The 26,430-nt window shown below is 47.6% G+C and overlaps 1 protein-coding gene across 1 annotated transcript in view; it reads left to right on the forward strand.

Moving 5' to 3' along the window:
* Positions 1 to 12,965, forward strand: part of LOC138473454 (deleted in malignant brain tumors 1 protein-like) — an 82,068-nt gene extending 69,103 nt beyond the window's left edge. The window contains exon 4 of the mRNA XM_069612105.1: positions 12,604 to 12,965. Coding sequence (XP_069468206.1) covers positions 12,604 to 12,965 — 362 coding nt within the window. The remainder of the gene's footprint in view (positions 1 to 12,603) is intronic.
* Positions 12,966 to 26,430: the final 13,465 nt, after the last annotated feature.

Raw genomic sequence — 26,430 nt, forward strand, 5'->3', positions numbered from 1 at the left:
TGGTTTGTCCAGCCCTTGGCCAACCCTCTTGTAAGTAAACCATTCTTGGGATCAGGCCTATGGTTCCTTGCCAGGTCAATCCTATAATTTATGCTTTTTGATCAGTTCCGCTGATATAGTTGTACATTTACACATAGGTCAGCAATAGGACAAGGTCTCAGTTCACGACCCCGACAAGTGGCCTGCAGGCATATTAATTATTCGTGTGTGCGGAGGTCACAACGGCCAGGATCTCACTCAGAATGTCATTCAGCCTCCATTTTGATGTTCAGGGTGACTTCCACATTTATAGGAGAACCTAAAATGTCGGCTAAATCCAAGATGGCGACTTACATTACTTTCTTTAAGGTCAAGACCTTGCCGCGGAGTCTATTCGCATGTTTTTTTAGACAACGTGGCGTAGGCCAATACACATTCAATTACTGCGATAGGAGGCATAATATCATTTCGATTCCAACAGCGGATGGATGAAAGAGGGCGAGCTTGTTACGACCTAATGAAGACGAGAAAGTTCCACAATGTGTCGTCCCTCCAAGAGAAGAAAATCCAAATTCCAACGTGGGAAAGACCAGGCTCGGCCGCCACCCTCGACTACATCTTCATTACGCAGGGTTTGATTTCTTACTTCATTGACTTTGTATTCACAAAGACAATTGAGAGTGATCATAATCTACTGAATATGTCGTGGGGGGGGCTGCCCCGATAAGACTCCTCTACACTCCGGCCATTGAGTCAAACCTAAATCAAAATCGACTACGTTTAACACTGGACAATGTTAAATCTTTCAAGGCCAATTTAATCACGAAATTTGCCCAAGCAAGCAACTACATGACAGAAGATCGACCTGAATATCTAACTCTGCTGGCCCCTCACAAAGTGAGTTTCACAGGCAAAAACCATAATCAGCAAACTCACAACCACATGTTCAACTTGGAGGTGGCGGAAAAACAACAGAAAGTGAACAAGCTAATAAAATTGGCATCAAGAGTAGAATCAACCGAACCGTGGACCACGTACCACTCCGAACACAAGCTTTACAAATCATGGCTCAAGCAACAGAGGCAGAAGATGTATCAAAACGATGCCGAAGCTATGCTACACACCTGGGCCTCAAGAAACACGAGAGACTTCTGGTCATTGCTAAATAGTATAAATGGACAGAAGGCAAATTCACTCTAAAACTCTGTTCCTGAACAAAAATGGATCTTGCATTTCACCAAGCTTTATCGACCACCTCTTAACTCATTTTCATCGCAATTCTCGTCGATAAATGCCCCATGGATCCACCTGTCGCACATCCTGGAAGTTATCACAAACTTAAAATCATCCAGGGCCCCGGGACCTGACGGGTTGACTAACCTAGATCTCAAGAAATTCCCACAAGCCTGGGCTCAAGCGATCGACGAGCTATTCATCCACTGCCGGAAAACAAAACAAATTCCGAAAAGTTGGACAGAGGCAGTTTTGGTACCAATTTTCAAAAAGGGGAAAGAGAAAGCCCAAGAAACTACAGACCTATAGTTCTACTCGACATCATTGGTAAGATCTTCGCATCCCTGTTGCTACAACACTTTAAAGGCTGGGCCTGTACTTCCCCGGAAGCCGACGTCTTTCAAACTGGCTTTCAAAAGGGTGCCGGTACAGCGATAAACTTGTTCATTTTGAACATCATTAAAGCAAAGGTGAAGAGTGGAGCGCCTACGGTCCACATGGCGATGGTGGACCTTTCTCAGGCCTTTGACACTGTAGACCGTCAAAAACTATGGTCTAAACTAACTTCTTGGAAATGCCCGGGACCGATTCTTGACCCAATAATGGTACTCCACTCATCAACCTCGCTCCGAGTGCGCCTAAATCAGCAAGGGCTTCTCTCAGACCAGATAAGCACAGAGCGTGGCGTAAAACAGGGCTGCCCTTTGGCTCCAGCCCTGTTTATTGCCTTTTTGGTGATTTTCAAGAATCTGAAAAAATGGTAAGATCCTTCCCACCAAAAGTTGGAACCTCAAAAGTGTCCAGACTATGGTACTCAGATGACCTGATCCTCATGGACCATACGGCGATTGGCCTGCAAAGGCAACTCACAAACCTGTCCGCATACATGGAAAGCAATAATCTGCAAATCAACAAAACCAAGACAAAAAGTCTGTCATTCTCCAAAACATCCAAGAAGAGTCAGGCCTGGCCATCCTGGTTCTTGGACAAAACTAAAATCGACGCAGTTACAGAATTCAAATACCTCGGAGTTCAGCTAGATAACACACTTAGCGAAAGTTCCCCTCAAAATTCGTTGTGGTCTAAGATGAGAAATTTGACAGCACAAACCCGCGCAGTGGACCGCAAATTCAGAAAGTTCTCATGTACGCTGGCGCTGAAGCTCAACAAATCAAAAGTAGTCCCTGCGATTACATATGGAATGGCGGCCAACCTAAACCTCACTGTGGAGTTTTGGACTAAGCTAGAGGGATTCCTGTGGAAATCGGTGCTAGGCCTTCCAAAATCAGCCCCAATGCCAGCCATCCGACGCGATCTTGGTCTACCATACCTGGCTTCAGTGGTGATGCAAAGTGCCATACTGCTCTACAGACAAAATCCGGACGCCAAGTGCTCTCCCGATTTACTTGGTCGTGGCTGCCGAAATCAGTAAAGGATCCTGCAAACCACTAGTAGAGTGGGTTAACAAAATACAAACAAAGCTGGAAGAAGTCAACTGCGACGAGGACCTGCTTATCTCCAATCCTGGAAGAGTTAAGACCAAACTCTTCCAACAAGATTGGATCAGCACAAATGAAAAAAATTCTCCAGTACGAATCCCTAAAACATCTCCCGCCAAGCCACAACCACTAAAGGCCCCCCTCAGGTACTGCTAAAAATTCCCTGACAAGGAGCTGCGGAAAGTATATATGCATGCTCGTTTGAACTTACTTCACACCAGGGAATTTTTGGCAACCAGACTCAACTTCGAACTGCCGCCTATGCGGAATTGTGGATCAAGTGGAGACAGTCCGCCACCTCCTTACATCGTGCACAGCATTAGCGCTGGAAAGGCAGGCTTACTTGGAACCACTCATTACACAGCCGTCAGTCCTAGACGAAGAAAACATATGGTTCCGGCTGATTGCAGGTGACTCCATCAGATGGTCGAGATTGGCAGCAAAATTCTTGGAACTGGCCCTTAAAAAAGCCACCGCTCCAGGCATCTCTTCCCATACGGCACGTGGTAAACAGCCTTCCCGACTATCTGACTTCTTGTAAACTTTCGAAAAAGGATACGTCTCGTTGATCCAGAGTAATGTCCTGAGGAGCCTCCACAAGGCAGAAAAATAGTTTGACAAGGATTTCTTTTGTAAAAAACTAAATTGGGTTAATAAAAAAAAAAAAACATGGCCAGTTCCCAGGGTACCTCTTTCGACGTGCCCCCTTAGGGAGGCAGCCTCAAGGTTAGAAGACATCTTCCCATGGTCTGTGGGTGCTCTTTACTCCTGGATTTCACGGGAAACAAGGGTGGTGAGCCCACCCCACTGCCTTAAAACATGTACAATGTTCAGATCACAGTTGGTTCCCAAGTTCACAGCATTTCAGGGCAACTCCGCCTTTCATCCTTTTGAACTCGTGAAGCGTGTACTGTAAGCAATACTGTTGAAGAACAAGGTATGTTTGTCTCCGATTGTTTATGAACTTAAAACATCTAACTGTATAGATAAAATGTGTACACACTTGTGGACTGTTCGATAAGTTTTCTATTTGATTTTCTCATGAAAAGAACGTTTTCTAAACAGTCACAGCACAAACAGGTTAGATGTAAGTTTCAGCAGGATAATTGTTAAGACATTCAAATAATTGCTAATATACAGGGGACGTGATTTATTTTCTCGTCCTGACAAAAATATGTTATAAAAGTTATTTTATAATGGCAAGTGAAATGTCTTTTCACCAGTATACTGAGAAAAGTCTTGAGTACAGAGCCGCCAACTGCAGAGGATAGAGAAATAATTGTAAAACAAAACCCTGTCCCCAGAAGGGATGTGTAATTTTCATATTTTAAAATCAAATGGATTTTCTTCAGTTTGTGTTTTCGGAGCAATCAGTTCCCATTATCAGAATAGGGCGGTATAATTATGGACATTAAATACAGGTTTCACTTGAATGAACTCAGATGGAATTACAGCCTTCCTAGATTGGTCGCCTGGCTTCATGTCAGCCGATTTGCATAAAACATTTAGCCTAATAATGAGAAGTAAACAACAAGAATGCAAAATGCATTAACCCGTGGGGGTCTGAGCTGACAGGGAATGCTAAGGTGGCCAGGTGCTTTTCCTAATATTAGAAGTGATGTCCTAGAGAGCAGACAAGGATATGGGGACATTGCTTTCCAGGACTCATCAAGGAGGCTCCTGCATAGTTTGGCGCGTTCACCCAACAGGTTAACGTTATTTCGCAGACGTTGCTTGCTTTCTGTTTGCTGCCTGCAAGTGCAGTCTATGATTATCTCACTGGCCTGTCAGAAGGCCTGAGTGCTGGAAAGATGTCTTTGCGACCTACAGTTCTGCCCTGGGGGCAGAACCCACGTAGTAGCTGTCCACAGCTGGCCCAGGTTTAGTCTCTCCAAAGAAGGTGCACATCGCTGATCGCTCCCTGCGGGGCTCGTGACTGCAGGGGACCACAGCGTGCCCACTGCCAAGCTGCAGCTCCTGCTCACAGGCTACCACTTTGGTGGCCTGGTTCTCTGCACGAGCCCCCGCTTTGCATTTATTTTCGCTCGTGGAGGTTAATGGATCGCTCCGCAATATTACCATCACTGTCACCGTCCCGTGGTTCTGAAAACCCCACGTCTGCTTCAGGTGATCTTGCGGCCCTCTCCAGCGGGCACTGCTCACGCAGGTTTGATTTTATATCACAACCACTCTATCAATTATCAGGCTAATTGCAGCGGGCTGGGCCCTCCAAAGTACTGGCACCCACCCTGTACAGATCGCGTGTGGGTGGCAGTACCACTGGAGTGTCCCAAACGTGCACACTGTGTTCAGGCCGTGTCTGGTCTGCACAGGGAAACAGCCCACCTCACAGTCATGCACAGGGGATCTCAGAATGTCCACTTTAGCAGATTGATTACAATGGCAAAAGTGGACAGATCTGAGTGCATATATTGTGATGTAGGGGTAGCCGGATATGATAGGTTATTTATAATGGCTTATTACCCAGAAGTTTCTAAGCGCGGAAGAGGTAATCAAACCTGTGTTGCTCCGTGTCGTCTTGCTTCCAAGGCGAGCACGTGTGTCCCCTGTCCCCCCCAGATTTTATGTGTCTCCTACGCCCCTGCTTGGACCCACTTGTGGTTTTAGTGACCAGGCACGCTTGCTACATTTTGTGGCTTGGCAGGACATGTTGTGGCAACAGGGCATGGCTGTCACCAGGGTGCTGTCGTTTCTATGTTGTCATCGACAATGTAATACATGATGTCATGAGTGATGTCTTCTGTGCAGACTAGTGTCTTTAAAAAGGCTTGAAAATACCCTTACACCTCAAATGCATTAGGAAAGTTAACCCTTTCAACAAAGTCAGACATGCCACAGCACCGCCAGGTGGCCATCACTGGAAGTTCACCTTCAACTGAGAGCCACATGAAAACAGGGTTGTGGGCATGCACATTAATATAAATAGAAGCCCTCCGGTCCAGAATATTGCCTCCGTCTTACATGGCAGTGTAATGTAAACATAGCTTTTTCAAACCAAGATGGACATTTCTCAAGGTTGTAGACAACCACACACCTGTGTCACCCGTATTGGGGGGGTCATCATTGCAGTATTGTCTGACAGCCTTGTGGTTGTAGCATTTGGGTATGTGTAGCAAACTCCAGCAAAGCGTTGGTGGGATTAAAATACAAATTGCACAACTTTCTGTGGCTAATGATCTTTTACCCATTCGACCTTCCTAATAATTGTTTTGGCCAATGAGCCCTAAAACCTGAATTTCTGATGCAAATCTAGCTAATGACTCAAAAATCTTAAACTGTCGAAAAATCTGCTCTATTGACTTTTTCCACTGGTTTCCCCACAAGGAACATCCCTAGTTTTGAACGGGGGCTCAGCCTAAACCACTGGACAGATTGTTGGCAGACTTGCTCTGGCGGCGACAGAAGGCACTGGGATGAGTTCCTGTGTTAGTTTGGCAGAAATCCGGCCAGAAGTGGATTAAACATTAGGCGGGGAGTGGTGTGTCCATGTACCAGCATCTCAGATATCTCACACGGTGCATTGGTTGTTACTAAGGGAGAAGGTTTTAAAGAGCAAAATGCCGACTTTCAAAAAGTTGTGATGATTTTGTTTTGAAAAGCACAATCCAGGGGGAAAAAGCTTTCCTTATTTTTAAAGTAGGGGGCTGAGAGAGGCCCAGCAGGCAGCTGGCTTCTTCCCAGTTTTAATAACATGCTCTGCAAAGTGTAAGCTTGTACTTGTGAAACATGTGTCTCATTTAACGTGTTAAGCCCTTTCGCATCAAAAGCCTAGGCGTTCTCTGGGTTGTCATGCAAACTTGATGACAGTCTATCTGGTGTGGAGATGGCTACTCTGCCCTTTCAGAAGTTCTGTGAAGTTACTTTGTTGCAGCTTAATATCTACTGGTCTGACTCCCAATGGACCTTTGCCCATGTGTACCTGTGTATTGCACAGTATTGTCATGGCTACACCAGACTGCTATGGGCACGTCCTTCATTTAGCCCACATCCTTCCTCCTTGTCAAAGTCCCTCATTATCCTGTGTCCCTCATCTTCATCACAGTCCCTCCTTACCCCAAATCCCCAATCCTCATCACAGTCACTCATTACCGCTGCATCCTGACATGGGTGTACTCATGGGTCAGCAGTAACTCAGACAGGGCCAGTGAAGGGCAGGGACCCCTGGGAAGTCAGGTTCCACATCAGAGGAATAAGAGAAGGTCAGGGTGTTCCAAGGGATCCCCAGCATGAAAGAGGCCAGGAAATGTTCTGTTCCCCAGCCACGAGATTCTGAGCGAAATTCCGCGAGACTTCACAATCTCTCCAGATCATGCGCGCAAGGCTATTCACAGCCCCACTCACTGGCAACGTTGACCAGATTGTCATGATTCCTGCCCCTCATGTCCCCAGGCCTCCAAGATGTCAGGCTGGAGCCAGGCCACGATCACCTACATGGCCCTCAAGGGCCTCTCAATCCCTCCAAAGACCCACTTGGAGTCAGACTTGGCGCTTGGGCACCAGACTCACTCACTCCCATAGGATAACATTGGGGATTGGACTTGTAGTGCATTGATGGGGACAAGATGGATGCCCCACATATTTCGGTTCCCAGAACTGCATTTGCGGTCTAGTCTTTTGGGTGTGGTTCAGCCCAGAGACACCTGGGACACCCAGAGACTATTTAAGCCACCCCAGGCTGAGAAACCTGCTTTTTGTTTTCTGCACCTGCAGCGTGACACTCACCGTGTTCGGATCGGTCTCCAGTAGGCCTGCATCTTTCTTCTGCGCTCAGCTCCTGCAAGAACACCGTTAGGAACAGTCTTACCTTGTGGCGCTTCTGCCCATCATTCATCGCTCCTTCTGTTCTGCGGGCATCTTCGGCGGTGTCATTCCCATCCCGGCACGCCGCTTCCTAAGGAAAAGGGAAAAGAACAGAAAAAAGGCATTAGTAAGCATTCATCAAATCTTTGCTTATTTTTTAAAGACTGTACGAGCTTCAAATGCTTACCTGAATTCCAGCCGCTCTGGGGGAACTCTGTCTCCGGAACTTCTCATCCATCTGCAAGAGGGAAAAGACACTCCAGATTAGCGTGGAAACATCTAGAAGCGCTGCATACCACGCTTACTCACCGCATATCTTCTTCATAACCGGCATCCACGCTGAAAACGTCACGGCACCTAAAAGGCACAGAAAAAGAACTTAGTTCAATACAAATACGAAAGGGTCGCATCGCGCATCGACCTCTCACACACCTTCAGCACTTCTCATCTCAACAGCATGTCGCCATCCCCGACACCGGCCATCATCTAAGGAAGGAAAGTAACAAAGTTAGAGAACTGTTCAAAAGCCTCATTATACTTACCTGTCGGACTCTTGCCAGTGAAGTAACTAGGTAGCAACGAGCCCGCATCAATCGACGCGCCCCTGCGCTGAAAGCAGGGTGGATAGCACACTTTAAAAGAAAACAAGGCCCAGTCACCAGTCGAGTAGACTCCAGGGAAGGGTTCAAGGTCGTAAGAGGTCAGAACAGGCTGAGTGACGTCCCAGTGGATACCAGGTGAGCGTTACACAGATGCTCCAGCAAGCCTGCCTGTAACGAATCCGACCACCCTTAGTATTGCTCTGGTGGAAGACCACGGCAAGAAGAAAAGAAGAGGCTGAAACCCACATCCCAAGAAGAAAGAAGACAAGATAAGGGGAAGAAAGAAGAACCCACTGGAAGAAGAGAGCCGAGTTGTCTGGAGCAGCGGTTAATGTGCTCCCCAGGTTGGTAACGTACATTGATTATGTGATTATGGTGTCAAGGGAGGACTGCGACAAAGGTGGACTATGATGAAGCAGGACTGTGATGAAGGAGAAGGAAGGGCTGTTATGAAGGATTGTTATGAAAGATGGACTGCGATGAAGGAAAGCAACAAAGGAGAAGGAAGGTGATGAAATACAAAGATTGTGGCAAAGGACAGTGATGAAGGGGAAGCAGAGCTACTCTTCTCTCACTTCTCTGTAGCATTGTTTTGGACTCAAGCTGGCACTTACATGTGCTAGAGGCAAAAACAGCAAAATAGGATGAAAGCACTGAGCTTGGATGCATCTGGGAAGGATTGCCCCCTGGCAAGGGCGTGGGTGCCCCAGAGTCTTTATTTCTATGAACAAATAAAATGATGCAGGTAACTCCATCTCAGAAGGGGTGGTCTGCTATCCAGACCCCTCTTTCATGAAGCTCCATGCCAAAGTCATAGTGTATACCTGTGACCTGCTGCATCAGTCTCCTGATGCGTGGCCACTGCTCTCTAGTGGCACAGAGCAGGCTAAGAGGTCACAGGTCCCCCTGTTGACAGCTGCTATGTTGTCCAAGTCATTAGAGTGCAGACAATACATTTAAATCTGCACCTCTGTTCTAAAACTACATACTTATTACCAGTCACCATACCCTTATTGGTGATGGGTAATTAACACAATTATTAAAGCCACATCTGGTCCATATCAATCACATTTAAACACTGTGAGGGCAAGACATCCATTTAATTAATTATTTATATATCCATTTATTTCATTTCTAGAGCACGCAAACAGCCCGGAAGCACTGAGGCGCTGTCACAGACCAGTTACTTGCAAACAAACTGAAGAGAAATAGAGAGCGTAATACGGTATACAGGGTAATGATCAGGCAGGCAGCATTGACAGGCTGTGTGTATTCTCCCTATACTGGCTGTCTCTCCCGCCACCGGCATGAAAGAAGCCAGTGGGAGCCGCCTTTGTGTTAATCCTCTCTTCAGTAGGACAGCCCCTCAGCAGGAGCTGTCCAGGGAAACATGAATCAAAGGGCACACCCTAAACAAAAAAACACAAACCAGAGTGTTGCATACAAAAGGGCCATTTAATGCTGTGGATCTGGAAAGGGGACAGGGTTAGTGTAGTCAGAGGGAGCACAGCACAGTTGGGGAATGGTTATACCTTCTTGTTTCTTCGGTGCCTCTTTCCTCTCTGTCCCCTACATCCACTACATGTCTTTCAGCACAAAGCACTTGGGTATGAATCAACCAAGCAAAGGACACTTGTCACAAGGACATGGATTGGTCTACTTAAAGCAGGCTTGCTTTAGTCCAACTCCCTGGGCACATTTGCCCATACAAGGGAAGGTCTCCCACCCTTTCTTTGATTCAAATTTGCACCATCTAGGACTTAAGAAATAATTTATTTGTGCCACTTTTGGGAGAGCAGACTTTCCAAATCTCTCGGCCACTGAGGTGAAGAATGAGAGATCTAAGGCAGAGGCAAGTCTTGCTCCCTACCCACTCCCAGGACACATTGGAGCAACTCTTGCTGAGGACCAAGGCCTTCAACTCTGCTGCCGATCTCGTTAGGCAGGTAGAGCAGAACCTGAAATGACTCTCCCTTTGCCGTGGTGCCTCAGCCAGGATCCCTGTTTTTGATGCCGAACTTCTTCAAACCACATTTGAACCACATTCAAGACCTATGAATCAACATGACCTGCTGGTGCTGTCTTCAAACCAATGTGCTTGCTTGGTTGAACCAGCTTGACACTGCATTGCCCCATCAGAGCCTCGTCACCTGTCCAGCTCATGCACCAACACTCTGTACACTCGACTTAGATTCATTGCAGTGAACCAAGCATCGAATGTCCTGAACTTCGCTTCACAGCTCGACTTGAACTGTTGGATCCCTGCATCAATCACTCACCCGAACAAGCGTTTTCGATCATTTTCTAAAGACTTGCGATCGTTGACCCACAGCAAGTGACCCAATCGACCTGCATTGCTCGATATCACCTACAAACCACATGGAAACCTGCCTGGATCAACATTACTCTGCACCTTTGAATCCGATCTGACCTTCAAACATCACCGCTCAAATCTGGATCGATGTCGTCGAACTGCCTAAGATTGGTATAAGGCACCTTCAACTGACACTGCCTCCCTGGTCCTCCTTTCGGGCCCTAGAAACTGGCTAAGTCCCTTTGGCACCTTTCCTTTTTGAACGCCTTGTTGTATTTCCTGTCTGATGGTTCTTTCTCCCTGCTCAGTACAGAGAGTACTGAATCATAACAGTGTAACTTTCTCTGTCATTTCCTTACAGGTTTGGGTGTTTATTTTGCTTTTGATAATTGAGTGTGTACTGAAAAGTATGTATTTTTAAGAAACTCGATTGGATATTCTTATACTTTGGAACTGTTGCACTGGTCTGTTTGGGTTGCTACTGGCTCACATGCACACCCCTTCTGAGAATATACCCATCCCTCGGCCCGTGTTACCACAAAGGGTGAAGGAGGTATATCTCTTGGTTGTCCCTGTGTTATTTTTAGGATTGGATACATTGCTGGTTTGTAGAAATATCGGGGCTGAGCAGGTGGTTTTGCAATGACCCATCCTTATATGCCTGCAGGTAGAAGCCATTTCATCACAGCATTCACCCAAGAAGGAAAGACGAGAGCCATATCACAATGTTCGCGTACAGGATGAGGACAGTAACGAAGGGCTGAGGAAGGGAAAGGACTGCAACAAAGTAGAACAACTATGCCAAAGGTCTTCTGAAGTAGACTGTGACAAAGGAGAAGGACTGTGACAAAGTAGAACAACTATGCCAAAGGTCTTCTGAAGTAGAAAGACTGTGACAAAGGAGTACAACTATGCCAAAGGTCTTCTGAAGTAGAAAGACTGTGACAAAGGAGAACAACTATGCCAAAGGTCTTCTGAAGTAGAACGACTGTGACAAAGGAGAACAACTATGCCAAAGGTCTTCTGAAGTAGAAAGACTGTGACAAACGAGAAGGACTGTGACAAAGTAGATCAACTATGCCAAAGGTCTTCTGAAGTAGAAAGACTGTGACAAAGGAGAAGGACTGTGACGAAGTAGAACAACTATGCCAAAGGTCTTCTGAAGTAGAGAGACTGTGAGACAAAGGAGAAGGACTGTGACAAAGACCTTAGCAAAGGAGGTGGACTCTGATGGCTGAGAAGGAAGGGCTGTGATGAAGAAAAATGATTGTTTCGCAACATAATCTCTCCTCTTTTCTTTCTGTAGCATTGATTTGGTGCTACTATGTGCAAAACCAAAAACAACAAGATAGCGTGGATGCACGCGCACCAGGAAGGACACACGAGGTGAGTTACAATGTGTCCTTTCACCAATCCGAAAGCCCTGCACAGGAATACTTTGGCAAAGTTGGCTTTGCCAATTTTATGCCAAAACTAAAATAGACTTTGACAGTTCGGTCTGTGTGCCTGAGCAATAACTGAGCAACTAAAGCACAATGCCAAAAAAAAACTCACTTTTCTTTGGCATATCATAATTTTGGAATCAGTAGGTGGCTTTGCAACAAGCTTTCCAGATACTTGCCACTATCCTGTCAAACATTTCTGGAAAGTTTCATATAGTGTTATCAAACGTTTAACAAGCTACAAGCAATAGAATTTTGACAAATGTAGATGCAATGAGGTTTCACCTTAACTATGGGGTCATGGCAGTCAAACTAGTGCATGACCCTGTTCCCTCTTAGTACTCAAACTCCTTGAGGGATTCTCTAAAAGAGGCTGGTGGATGCTTTTTTGATGTGGTACCAGGAAGGGACTGTAAAGCAATGGATTCCGGAGAACACCCTGTAGTTCCAGTTTACCTATCTGACCCTTTGCGTTTGGCTACAAGGAACATCTGTACTGGAGTAACATGCAATGGATCTCACACTAGAAGGGCCAAAGCAGAAGGGTTTCTACATAGCTTCCTGCAGGGATTAGTATTCACTCAAGATTGTGTCCCCAGCCTTACACCTTCAGAAATGTCAGAAAACATGTAACTGGTTGGATTGCAATACTAGCTTGCTCTTCCCACTTAATGTAATTTGCTGCTGACGCTAACGCACTGAATTTTCTGCTTTTCCAGAGGTTAGTCCCGTCCGCCTCGTGGATGGTGGGAACGAATGTGAGGGTCGTGTTGAGGTCTTCTACAATAACTCCTGGGAGTCGGTGTGTGACACCTACTGGAACCATTTCAACGCAGAGGTGGTGTGCAGACAGCTTGGGTGTGGAATGGTGCACTCCGCTCCTAAGAATGCCTATTTTGGACAGGGCGATGGACGGATTCTCCTGGACTACGTGAACTGTCACGGGGACGAGCCCAGCTTACTGCACTGCCGTCACATAGGGTTCTACAACAATACGTGTGGTCACTACAACGACGCAAGCGTCATCTGCATAGGTAAGCGTGTGGTCTCCTACGCAAGCTGCCACCCACACTGAGATTACAAAGACCTAATGTGCAGTTGCAATTTATGATGTCATATTAATTGAATATTGTTCCCTTTTCTACAGTACATCATTTGTATTTACATAATACCACAGTATTGGGTAAATTATAGTATCAGATTCTCAATGACTTAGAATCACACCTCATCTTCCTGCAAAAAGTTAGACGCATCAATTCAGGAAGACTTGATTGAAACGTATAAATATGTTTAACTAAGGGGCATATCTGAATGTATGGGTAATGCAACAACTAAGATCCTTTCGACTCCTTCTTGAGTTCAGTTTACGCATGTGTGAGTCCAGGTGCCCCACCTTATGTCCCTCTGGCATTTCCATAATGGCTATCAATGCCCCACCCACAGCCCCATATCCTTCCCACCTGTATATCCCATGCTGTGTCCAGCAGCCATGTCCTAGCACTGTGGCATCAAGAAGGACGTATGTCACTTTAGGTGAAAGATGATTTTGTGTCTCTTGTTTGTGCATACCGCACCTTGATTATTGCTAATACATTGTTATGTATTTCCTTGTGCTTTAGTGTATGTATATCGTTGCTTGGGTGTATGTCGGAATGTGTATTTTATAGGTTTAGTGTATGTATGTAATGTGCATGCAGTGGGGTTAATGTTGGCTGTATATTGTTGCTTCAATTATGTATTTCCTTGTGTTATGCTCACCTGGTATCCACGGGGATGCTACTCGGCCCTGGTTGCTGGGTTCGGTCTGGACCCCTTCCCGATCCCGGATGGTGCCTCCGATGGAAGTTGGGCCTGAAAGCACAGGAGCACTGGAATCAGGATCAGATTCAGTCTCCTCGCACCTGCCCTGGGTTTGACCTGATGGCCCTCTCCTCACCTTGTAGTAATGTGTAGTGTGCCCTCCGTCCTGCCTTCTCTGCCGAGGTGCGTAATTTTCGGCTGGCTTGAGCGACCAGGTTAACTTCAGTGGTGCGAGCCCATTTAAGTCTTTTAAGGCAGGTAAGTCTGATTGCCGCAGTCTTTATATGTCCTTGCCTTTCTTTCTTGTGATTAATATCTTTTGTTCTTCCCCCGTAGATGAGCGTAGGTTCAGGATTGCGCAGCTGGGATCGGACTCTTGCCGGAATGGAGGACGCAAGAGCGTTCTGCAATTTTGGTAGGTAATGCGCGAAGTGCGGCGCTATTGCGGCCTTTATTTGCTAACCTGTACTCTTTCTTCCTTTTCAGGTCACGGTTGTGTTTCCTGGCGAGCGATGTGTTCCGGAATGATACCGGCCTAGAAATGCCCAACCAGGTGAGGTTCTCGTGATGAATGCGGCTAGCGCCAAACTTGACTTGTCTTTCTCTCTCTCTCTTTCTCTAGGTTGCTTCGTTCTGGTGCATTTGTGGTGCCCCGAAGCTGCTGATGACTGGATGGGTGATCGCGAGCAGCAGAAGGATGGAAGAACGACGAACAGAAGAGGGATGGAATTTGCATGTACGTAGAGACTAATAATGATGTTCTTTGTCTCCTCTGCAAGTCTGTTGTTCAAGGATCGCCGGTATCAGGTCACTGGACACGATGAGCGTTACGCTGCTGGCTGCAGAATAACGCGAAGCACGTTCTGTAACTTGGGTGTGGTTTATATAGCCCTCTGTAAAGTAGTCCATGTAAAGTAGTCCGGGCTACCACACCCGAAAACACTGCACCGCACAGTCTGGTTCTTAGGAACTAGACTGTGTGGGTGCCTCCATGTTGGCTGCAGGCCCCCACAGAAAAAGTAGTCCCTTCAAGGAGGTTCTTTATTCTGCACATGAGCCTGGCGCCAAAGGCACCAGGACTGACTCCAGGAGAGTCCAGAAAGATAGTGCAAGGCCCTTGAGGCCCCAATTGAACATCGAGTCCTGGCCCTACCTGGCATGTGGGCATGCCAGTGGGGTTGTGGGTCAGGGGTCGTGACAGCACTCCCCTCCAAGGCCCCTCCTAAGGTGGTTCTTCTGCCTGGTCCGGGTTTGGCTGGAAAGTTCCGATGAAATGTCCTAATCAAACGTGGTGCATGAATGTTCTCGCTGGGTTCCCAGGATCTGTCCTGAGGGCCATAACCCTTCCAATCGATTAAGTAGTATAGCTTGGACATGATGTATTTAGAATCCAAGATTTCTTTTACTTCGAACTCTGGTTCCCCATCAACCATTACGGGTTCTGGTGGTGGCATAACTCTTGTACCGGGTTGTACCGGTTTTAGAAGTGAGACATGGAATAGTGGGTGAATTCGCATATTGGCGGGTAGTGCTAGTTTAACAGCTGCCGGGTTGATGATGGCATTAACGGAATAAGGCTCCAAATAGCGAGGACGAAAGGTCCGGGTTCCTTTTATGGGTATGTATTTTGCTGCTAGCCAAACCTTGTCTCCTACTTGGTAGTCAGGGGCCTTCTTCCGATGTTGGTCAGCAAATTTCTTTTGCTTGTGCTTGGCTTGGATTAAATGCTCTGTTGCCTTTTTAAAGGCCTGAGAGATGGTTCCGTGAAGAGTTTTCACTGCTGGCATTTCTAAACAGGGAGGACTGTCTAGTTTGGAAGTACGTGGATGTCTGCCATAGAGGGTATAGAATGGGGTTTGTCCAGTACTGGAATGCAATGAATTGTTGTAAGCATATTCTGCTATCCATAATAAATCTCTTCAAGTCCCTTCCACTTGGTGCAGCATACACCGCAAATATTGCTCAAGAGTCTGGTTGGTTCTCTCTGTTTGACCATCCGTTTGGGGGTGATGGCTGGTGGATAAGTGGATGTTGATTTGAGCCATAGAACAGCATTTCTTCCAAATGTTGGACACAAACTGGCTACCTTGGTCAGAGACCAGGACTGATGGGAAACCATGTAGTTTAATAATATTTTCCAGGAACACTTTTGGCAAGCGGGATGCATCCAGGAGACTTGAAAGGGATGAAGTGTGCCATCTTTTAGAATAAGTCTACTACTACTAAAATAGTATTGAATCCTTGGCTGGGAGGCAAGTCTGTGGTAAAGTCGAGAGAAAGTTTGTGCCATGGTGCAGGAGGAATCTCCAATGGCTGCAGATGGCCAGCTGGTTTCTGTTTTAGCGACTAGTTTTGTGCACACACCCCACACGACTGGACATATTGGATGATGTTGTGATGCCAAGTAGGCCACAAATAGTTGCGTTTCACTTTGGCTAAGGTTTTGGCAATCCCTGGGTGACCCTACATTAGGGAATCGTGATAATCTGAAACGATTTGCTGTTGTAGCTCCGCTTTAGGCACATACAGGCGTTCACCAAAATATGGCAGCTGGTCCTTAATGGTATATTACTTTCCTCTAGTAAGCCATTCCAGTAGGGTATCAGGAGTTATTTCATGTCAAATCTCATTTCTGAGCTCAGTTTGTGTTAAAGCCATGGTGAGGCCTAAGAGCTTGTCTTCAGGAATGATGGCCACCGGATCTGGAGTTGCATACAACTTCTCGTCAATGCCCATGCGAGATAATGCGTCAGCTTTCCTATTCCTTACGCCTGGTCGATAAGTGATTATAGTCATATTCGGCAAAGAAAAGGGCCCATCGTAGTTGGCGTGAGGATTGTGCCTTGGCTGTTTTCAGATATTGTAGGTGCCGATGGTCCGTGATTACTGTGACCGTATGTTTGGCCCCCAAGAGATAATGCTGCCATGCCTTAAAGGTGGATTTAATAGCTAGACGCTCCTTGTCGGTGATGGCATAATTGAGTTCAGGGGGTGAGAATTTTCACAACCAGAAGGCCATGGGGTGCAACTGGCCGGTTTCAGGATCCTTTTGAGAAAGAACAGCTCCCATAGCCATGCTGGAGGCATTGGTTTCCACGATGTAAGGAAGGTCTGGGCAAGGGTGTTGTAAGACTGGGGCGGAAGTGAACCTTCTCTTAAGTTCTTGGAAGGCCCTTTCGGCATCTTCTGTCCACATGAATTTTGTATTGTTCTTTCGTAGGAGTAACGTGATCAGATGTACAATCTGGGAGAAGTCTGGAATGAACCGACGGTAGAAGTTCGCAAAGCCCAGGATGCTCTGGACCCCTTTTAATGAAGTTGGAGAAGGCCACTTGAGAATGGCATCCACTTTGTGTACATCCATTCTGATGCCTTTCGGGGTGAGGATGAAACCAAGGAATTATACTTCGGTTACGTGAAAAAAGAATTTTTCCAGTTTTGCACATAGTCAATGTTGGCGAAGTTTGGCGAGAACGGAGCGGACGTGCTTGACATGGTCTTATCTCGAGGCTGAGTACACTAGGATGTCGTCTATGTAGACCAGGGCACAAACATCGATCAATTCCCTCAGAACATTGTTCATGAAGTATTGGAATGCTGCAGGGGCCTTGCAGAGTCCGAAAGGCATTACCTGGTACTCAAACAACCCATATTTGGTACGAAAAGCAGTTTTCCATTCATCTGCTTTTTTTAACTCGGACTAGGTGGTACGCTCCTCTGAGGTCTAACTTGGTATAAATCTGGGCATCTTTGACTTGGTCCAGCATTTCGGGAATGAGTGGCAGGGGGTAACGATTGTTCACGGTGATTCGGTTTAATGCGCGAGAATCAAGTCCCCTTCCTTCTTCTGTATGAAGAATAGGGGACTGGCTACCCGTGATTTAGATGGGCAGATAAACCCATTTGCCAATTACTGGTCCAGATAGGATTTTAGATGCTGGTTTTCTGGTTCACAGATTCTACCACAAAGGATTTGCGCACCAATTATGAGGTCAATCTGACAGTCATAGAGCCTGTGCGGTGGCAGTGTGTTAGCTTGCTCCTTCTGGAACACGTCCTGGAAACCTTGGTATTCTGCCGGGAGATTCCTAGTTGCGCAAAGTGTGGATGTGACTGTTCTGTGATTCCTACGGGTGTTGAAACTGGGTTTTTCTTCCTGGTAATAACAGGTTGGAGCGCAGTCATCGGGCAAGGTCAACTTTCTTGCACGCCAATCTAATTATGAGCAACTAACCATGGCATCCCTAATATTAGCCGAAACTGAGGTGCCTTGATGAGATCAAAGGAAATGGATTTCCGGTGATCATCCTGGCACAGCTGGGTTACTCCTACTGTACATTGGGTTACTGGCCCGGAAGCAATTTCTGTCCCATCCACAATGGTTACCTTTTCTGTGTTCGGCTTGAAACATAGGGGAAGCCCCATCTCTGCTGCCAGTTCTTGTTCAATATAGTTCCCAACTGCTCCGCTGTCTATGTAAGCCTCAATGGCGTGCATCCTAGAAGGTTGTTGGTGCTTGATTAGGATCACTGGTACTGCAAAATGTAAGGTTGGTGGCTCATTCTTCTCACTCGACAAACTGACCTCTATGTTTGTCGAGGTAGGCAGTTTTCCGACTCCTTACTCTCATCTCTTTCCGTGGCTCCTACAGTTCTCCCCCTCTAGGGTTTTGGCGCCTGCAAGTTCGGGGCTTACACAGGCATCCGCAACCCCAGCGGGGAAAGAGGGTTAGGGAACGTTGCTTGGATAGGTACTGGAAGCAGGAACACCGGGTAGAGGGTACAGGGTTCAAAATTGCATAGGATTCTGGGTGATTAGGGGGAAAAAACATACCAAATTGAACCACACATACATCCATGCATTAGTACACTCCCCAGCAAGCCTATGCAGAGCAGTTTAAAAGAAAAACAACAAGACACTTAGCTCTGGTTTTGAGTGCTGGCCTCCTGCCTGCGCACTCTCAGGTCCGGTTACAGGAGCACTGCAATGCTGCAAAGAGAGCCACAGTCAACAACCTGTACGTGCCAATTACACAAAAACACAACACCAAACATGCCCCATAGCAACAAACTACTCTCCAAACAGACAATATGGTGTAGATGCTTCGTACCCATATATAACATTACCCCTGTGACGGGTCATACACAGTCAATGCAGTAAGTCAGCCGCCGGTGGGTGCGTGGCAAATGGAACACCAATGTGTCACAATTCACACAACATGCAATGTTCCCTGGGTAAGCAGACAGACCCATATAGCAAGCCATGACTTCTGAGCAAGTTGCGTACCACCATGACCGAAACAAAGTTGGCAGTGCATTTATCATAAAGTACCTGGAAATGATATGCACTGCACCCGAGTATGTCCCTTGCTGTATGTCCCTGTGAGCTGCCCCTTTCCATGTCTCGGAAGACTACATGATTGATACAATGGACCTTGGTGTACCGGAGGGTATGTGCCACTGCCCCTGCACGTGTCACAGACAACCTTACAATCAACAGCCATCAGTCCACCAACACATGTGAGCTGCATTGTGTGCTTCAACACCAATATTCGTCTAAGCTCACCCTCAGTGCTGTGACTAAGCCTGCATGTGCAACTCGCCTGGTGCAAGCTTTGCTGTGTTGTGGCCCCCCTGTGCTGCTCACCTTGCCTGGAGTTCCTTGGAACACGTCAGCAGTTCTAGGATGTAGGTCTGCAATCCCTGTGCCTCTGCTTGTGCACACATGTGCATGTGGGCACCAAGAAACGTGCCCAGAATTCTGTCGTCCAATGGGCCATGTCTGCTGGCAAAGGTGCTCTGGAGGCTCATCCCCCTGCAGAAAGGGCATGAAACACGTGATTAATGCTTCAAAGTCATCTGTGTGTGTCTCATCAGGCATCTCATTACTTGACCATGTCAGAGAGTCACATCATAAATCACACCATCAGTCCATCTTTCACATCCAAAGTGTGGAACACTATCTACAGCATGAATTGCAACAAGCATGTGTGCAATAAAGATAAGAAACATACTACACAATGCATAGCAATCAATGTCCACATTAATCATGACACACCCCATCTAGCAAAAGCTGAACAGTGGACAATAACACCAAAATCATCCCCACTAGGGGTGTAAACACAAGTCACACAGCACCAGACATGCCACAGATATGACAGTCCAAAAAAGCCCTTGTGTAAAAGTCTGTGACACCGAACGATCCTTGCGAGCGCATGGATAAGGGAGGCAGGAGTGGCATATGTGAGTCAAGGACCCCAAGCAGCAAACACATACACAAGACAAGCCTGAAGGGCCCAGCTGGAACAGACAGTGGATGCCTTCAAAAGCCACAAAGCACTGCACGCCACATGAAAGCACAATAGACAAGCAATTTTAAACTAAATCAACTATTAACTAATTACACTAACAATGGAAAAACTACATTACCTAATTAAACTAACTATCAAACAGAAACTTAACTAACTAAACTAAAAGAAAAATCAAAAATGGCCACATACGACCCGGGGGGGAGGGGAGGCACCCAGGAGGGAGGAGGTACAGGGTGCTGCACAACATCCACATGCGATGATGCTGAGCCAAAAAAAACAACCTCCATGGGCTCAACGCCTGCACAGCCCGACCTATGTGGGAGGTAAATGGTCGTCGGTGTCTGGATCATCCTGGAAAGGAGGACGTGGCACAGTAGCCTGGCCACGCCTAGCCGCAGCTTGCCCCTCATCGGCAGCAAGTCTGCCGGACGGGTGAGCCTGGTTATGTGTGGCGATGTGACGTAGGTCTGCATGCAGAACCTCACGTGATACTAGGGATGTAACGGTATAACGGTATACCGTTAAAGATACCGTGAACCACTTAATTGAACAATAATAACCGTCACATTGTTTATACCGTTATACCGTTTATACCGTTAAGTGTGCTTTTGAATCTGATTTGGAAAGGCTGCAGTAAGCAAGTGCTGCGCAGTCTTGGTCTTGCACTGTTGGATGTGCAGTTTGCCAAGTAGTTTCAGTTGGAGCAGTTTTTAGTGCCATTCCATCAACCACACGTGCCTGACACAAAATCAATATGTTAGCAATAGGAAAAATAGATACAGTGTCAAGAAGCAAAAAGGTTTACTTTGGGTTGGCGGCTTTGGGGTTTATATATTTATAATGGATAATGTTCTCTAAACATATGACAATGGGGAATTTCCCTGGTTCTATCATTGAATTTACATATAATAAGTCACACTGCGAAATTCACTAATCTCTGTGGGTATTCCCTGCTGCCATACCAAAGGGTAACATGTTCGTGATTACTTAACACCTTTTGGCACGAGCCTAAATGACCACTTAAGAAAAGCTATTCAGTTTGCTTTGCCAGTCTCCGCAGGGCTCCCCCCCCCTCCTCCTCTCCACACATGTGTTTGTTTGGTGGAAGCAAGGGGTGACATTTCAGTGGAAAGTATGTTGAAAACCCCAATTCTGGCCCTGGGTGTCTGGTTTTGTTTGTGATGATAAATCTGACAATTTATGACCTTTTAGAACATATTTTTTAAGATTAGTCAACTCCACCTGCTGTACCGCGATAACCATGATATATCGTCATTTGGCAAGAAGGTTATCGTATCGTCATAAAACTAATACCGTGACACCCCTACGTGATACACGTGCTTCCTCTTGCAAGGTAGCACGTGTAACACGGAGTTCCTCCTGCAAGGCCTGGCTGGACAACCACTGCACCTCCCGGCAAGCCTGTAGCTCAGCCGAGATGGTACGCTCAAGCTGTGCAAACCTCTCCTCTGCCTGCTGCCTCTGGGACATCATAAGGACACCCAGAGTGGATCTAGGGAAGCATACTCCTCCCTCAGGGCATCCATGTGCGCCTCTGCGTGAGCAGCAATTGCTTGACGCAGAGACGACATTTCAGCCTGGTGTGCCCTGTCTGAGGCCGCCATGCCCAGCCTCAGCGAGCGGGCCGTGGATCGTGCCACCTGCTGCTGGAGAAGCACCTGCCTAGCAGGGGGGAGCACAGATCGGGCCACACGCTCCATGCTCTCAGCGATGTTCTCCATTGCTGCCCCCTGCCGTTCGGAATTGGCAGTCATGTCTTGCTCCCACTCAGTATACTGCGGTTGCGCGTGGCGACCGCGTTGCCGGGCTTGACCCCTGCAGGACCCAAGGACCGGGGGTCCTCGCTGTGTTGGCACCGCCCGCGGCTGCACGACTACATGCCCCCGTCGAAGTGATTTCCCAGGCACATCAGTGACTGGTGTGGAGGGTGACCCTGCGTCCCGATCCACCACGGGCGGAGGAACCAAGACTGTCTGATCCTTCAGTGCAGGGGTCGCAGACAGAGGAGTGTCCACATCAGAATCACTCACCCCTGACACATGGACTTGATGCTCATCCAACTCAACATGGACGTCAGAGTCGTCATCAAGGCTGGACTCATAGACAGCCAGAGACAAGATGGACTGCAGCATTTGGGGGTTTTCGTGGCCTACCACCCCACGACCCCCACTAGTGCCGGGTTGATGTGGTGGTAACAACCCTGTGTCTGGCATGACAACACTATCCTCCGCCTCCATTGCGTCATCACCTGAAAAATAGAGAGAAAAAAGGTCACTACACATGTCAGAAGCACACAACACACACACACACTGACAGCAAACGCATCCGGCAGACATGTGACACACAACATATAACCTGGCATGCATGCTGGATCAACTTTGAATAGCTTCTGTGATCAGACCTGTTGAAAGGTGGCAGTTTCCATGGAAGTGGATCTATGCAGTGCAGAAAATGTGTACGCCACTCACTACCTACATGTACAAGGACTCCATGGTGTGTGCCAGGAAATGTGAAGGCAGTGCAATGTCAAATTCAGACATCACGTGCATTGTGCATTCAATGTGTACCATATCTAGAAGCCAAGCACCCCTCCACCCCAGTACCAAAGTAGGGATGCCTAGCATGGTATCAAAAGGCTGACCATACACCTGTGTATTGACAGGCAGTGTTGACTGGCATCAACAGCTTAATGTGATTCAAGTGACAACACTGCAAATGATGCTGGGACAGTAAGCAGGACACATGATGAAAACTCTGGATTCCGCCCATGTGTGACGAAGACACAACAGTTGGACAGAGTCATTGGCCATTGAACAGGCTGAGGCCTGTGAGCCACACAGATTGTCAGACCCTAAACATGTGTGCAACGCAGGACTGAGCCACAGTTGACATGGGAAGGCTAATGAGATGCCAGGCAATGTATGTAACCAAGGACTTGTATTACAGTGATCATCCAGTCAAGGACACATAGGGGCATGCGTGCAATGCACATGGAGCATGAATGGGCACTCATGTCCCTGCGGGACATCTGACCTATGCACAGTACAAGTGAGATACCCTGCATCGAGTACTGTTAGGCGGAAACCTGTGCAGTTCCCTCTGGGACCACTGCAAAAGATTTAGGACTACAGGTGTTTGGCAGTAAACCCACTTGGTAGCAGTCTGTACCACACAGATTCACTGTTGGTAGCTGTGGCTGAACAGTCAGACTTCCCTCAAGAAGAGTTAAGCAGTATGTGGAGTATACAAGATAGGGCAATTCTTCACAGTAAGACAAGCAAACACGCAACAAGGCTTCAGTGTAAAGATATTAAGGTATTTATTTATAACAAAACATCTATCAAAAACACTATGGCACTATCACGGCAAACAAATCAAACGCAATTACTCTACGAAGAGGAAACGATCAATCCCCCTAGCAATATTTCGACAAGTCTAGGTTTTACCGGCACCACTTATTTACAGACAGAGGTGTATGCCTCAACCTAGATGGCACTCTAATATTAGTTAGGACGGGAGAGAAAAATAGGCAGGCTATGAAAGCAACACAGTTCAATACTTCACGGGAAAAATGCAAGGCAAGAAGGCAAGAATCACAATAGATCATAAAGTTCGGAGGCCAGGCCCACTCGGAGAGAGGCAAGGTGATATGTCCCAAAAGTCTCTAGTGGAAATGCGTTCGAGTCTTTGTGGCAAATTGTTATCAGCAGATTGAACCAGTTCAGAACAATACGTGAGAAAGCTTGGAGGCGACCCAACGGAAAGGAGAGGATTAAGACATCTCACTCGAACCAATCGAAAGGGAAGCCAGGCGGACACGGTACCTTGTTGTGGAGGGCAGCTCCGGTGGGGGCAGTTGTTCCTGGTGGTGGATGCACGTCGGGTCTTTGCCAAGAGTAGAGATGTTCTCGTCGTCGAAGAAAAGTGAAGTCCGGTGCACCACCAGGGAAGGGACCAGCTGCGGAGTGCTCCGTCACAAGGCACCACCTTTTGGTCGCGGTACAGGGGTAGTGGCTATCCGGTTGCCGAGCTGCTCTGCATGGGCAATTCGACCACTGCGTCCTGAGGCGAATAAAAAGTAAAGGGGACTGGTTGTTCCCACCAGTCAGGGGAAGAGACTCTCCAGCAGGGAGATCTCCTCTGTCGTCGGGAAGTGGTGAGTCGGTTCCGTAGGGCTCCACCGGAGGTGTCGTCGTGCAGGTCGGCTCAGCGTTACCCTCGTCGGATTCTTAGGTCCTGTGGCGACTTCTGAAGATCCAGTCCCAAAAGCCCTGCTTTTATGCAGAAAACCCCCATTCATTCAGCCTAGCTGTCAATCAACACATGCTAAGTGGTGAGCGGGGAGGCTCACCACTTGGGCCAATCACTCCATAGTGCGACTGGAGTTGGCAAGGCAACTCGGTCCAGGGTGCCTAAACCCCCTCCCACACCCCTGTGGTAACCCAGACAGAATGGCACCACTTTGGAGGGTCTCTGTACAGAGCCCGCCAAAAGTGGAACAAAGGGTTCAACCTTTGGGTTAGGAGTCACAGAAACGAACACAGACGCCATTTTAAAAACCGAGTTCTGGCAGAAAATACCATCCGATAAACTTATTTACGATAAGTAGACCGGTGGTACGTTAGAGATTAATGAGGAAAAGTATCAATCTCCAACAATGGGACGAATCCCATAGGGTTATGTTTGGGGTCGAACATAACAAGTAGTTTCCACTGCCACCAGCCAAAACTCGACGAGGGGGGACGGGACAGTGCCCCCTCGAGTAACAGATCCAGGAGTAATCGAATTACCCCTACTAGTACGTCCACAATAAAATGGTTTGTACTAGTTCTGTTAGTAAATGGAGGTCTAGTAAAGCCAATGGTGACTTTACATGCCCGGGGAGACAGTAGTCAGTCCCCGGGTATGGAGTCTATGGTGGGTGTCCGCTAGGACGCCCCAGTGCTAAGGCACCTAGGATGCGGTGTAACACACATATAAAAACATATGAGACCCTATCGAGTAAAAGACCCCATAGCCCATAGAACACATTGACATTCAAAGGAATTACACACATTCATGTCCAAGAGTGGGAGCAAAAGAGTCTCACTCTTGGCAGGATGGAAAAAAACAAACTCCAGAAATCCAGCAAAGCTGCTGTAGGACTCACTAGGTTAGGAAATTCAGCCTAAACAGAGAATTCTCCCTAACAAGTATTAAGGCTGTACCACACGGCATATGTCTGGCAGATTCTATGCTGGAAGTTAGCATCTACACAGGACACATGAACAAGAAAGTATACATTGGCAAGATTGAAGCAGACCAGTGCAAAGGTGGAACTGGGGTGCAGAGTGGTGGAGGAGGGGCAAGGGAGCATGCCTACATGGAGTCCCCGCATGCAGGCAGAGGAGACATGCATGACGGAAGCATTGCATTACTTACACATCAGAACCATGTACACGTCACATGTAGCGGCAATCATGCACAACACATCCCACAAGTGAAACACACACATCCTCAACAAACACGCATCAACACTCACTGGACTGCACATCAAAGTCCAGCATCTCTCCCACTCCTTCGACCAATTCAGGTGGTATGAACTCCGCAACGAGAGCCTCATGCGGAGTGAGCTCTTCCTCCTCTGGTGCAGGCCCACCGCCAGTCACCAGAGTCAAGTTGTAATTAGAGGCACGCTTAGCCTTAGTGCTGCGTTTGATGTCATTCCAACGCTTTTTGCACTCTTGCGCCGTGCGCACCTCATGGCCGAATGAATTGACATGTTCCGCAACATGCTTCCAGTGGGTGTCACGTTGGGCAGCCGTAGTCTGACTATTGGCACCCACTAGCATGTCACGGCTGTGGCCCCGCACGTAGTCCACGAGGAAGTCCAGTTCCTGCTTACAGAAAGGCTTCTTCCTCGACGTGCAGGAGGTCGTGGCTGTGTGTGGTGTCCCAGCCTGTGCTGCAGGTGCAACCTTCCTCCTCTTGGACTGTGGCGCAGACCCTGGCTGGCTAATGCCGCCCTGACCAGTATGGCCAGTGGGTTCGGTGGATTGAGCCAAGGGAGTGGCAGGTGGAGGGATGACCAAAGGCCTGACTTGTGTCAGTGGCAGCTGGGTGCCCACTAATGGACCCTGCGCAGCAACATCAGCTGTGGCAGGGTCATTGACCGCAACGGTCCTGGTTGGCAGACTCACAACCGGGGTGCTGTTGGGTGCATCTGCCCCTGCACTTGCCAACACCTGGCTGTTCGGGGCAGCAGATGACATGACTGCCCCAGGGACACGTGTCTTGGTCTGAGCAGCCCGGCCTGCCCCTATGGTTTCCCCCCTGGCCTGTTGGAGATCTACCAAGGGCTCTTCAAGTGCCAACGCAGCCTGCGCTGGCAGACCCCGAGCCTGGGTGGCAGGATCCACAGCTGCACCTG

The sequence above is a fragment of the Ambystoma mexicanum genome, chromosome 8 (genome assembly GCF_040938575.1).
Source record: "Ambystoma mexicanum isolate Mex_15411 chromosome 8, UKY_AmexF1_1, whole genome shotgun sequence".
NCBI classification, from domain to species: Eukaryota; Metazoa; Chordata; class Amphibia; order Caudata; family Ambystomatidae; genus Ambystoma; species Ambystoma mexicanum.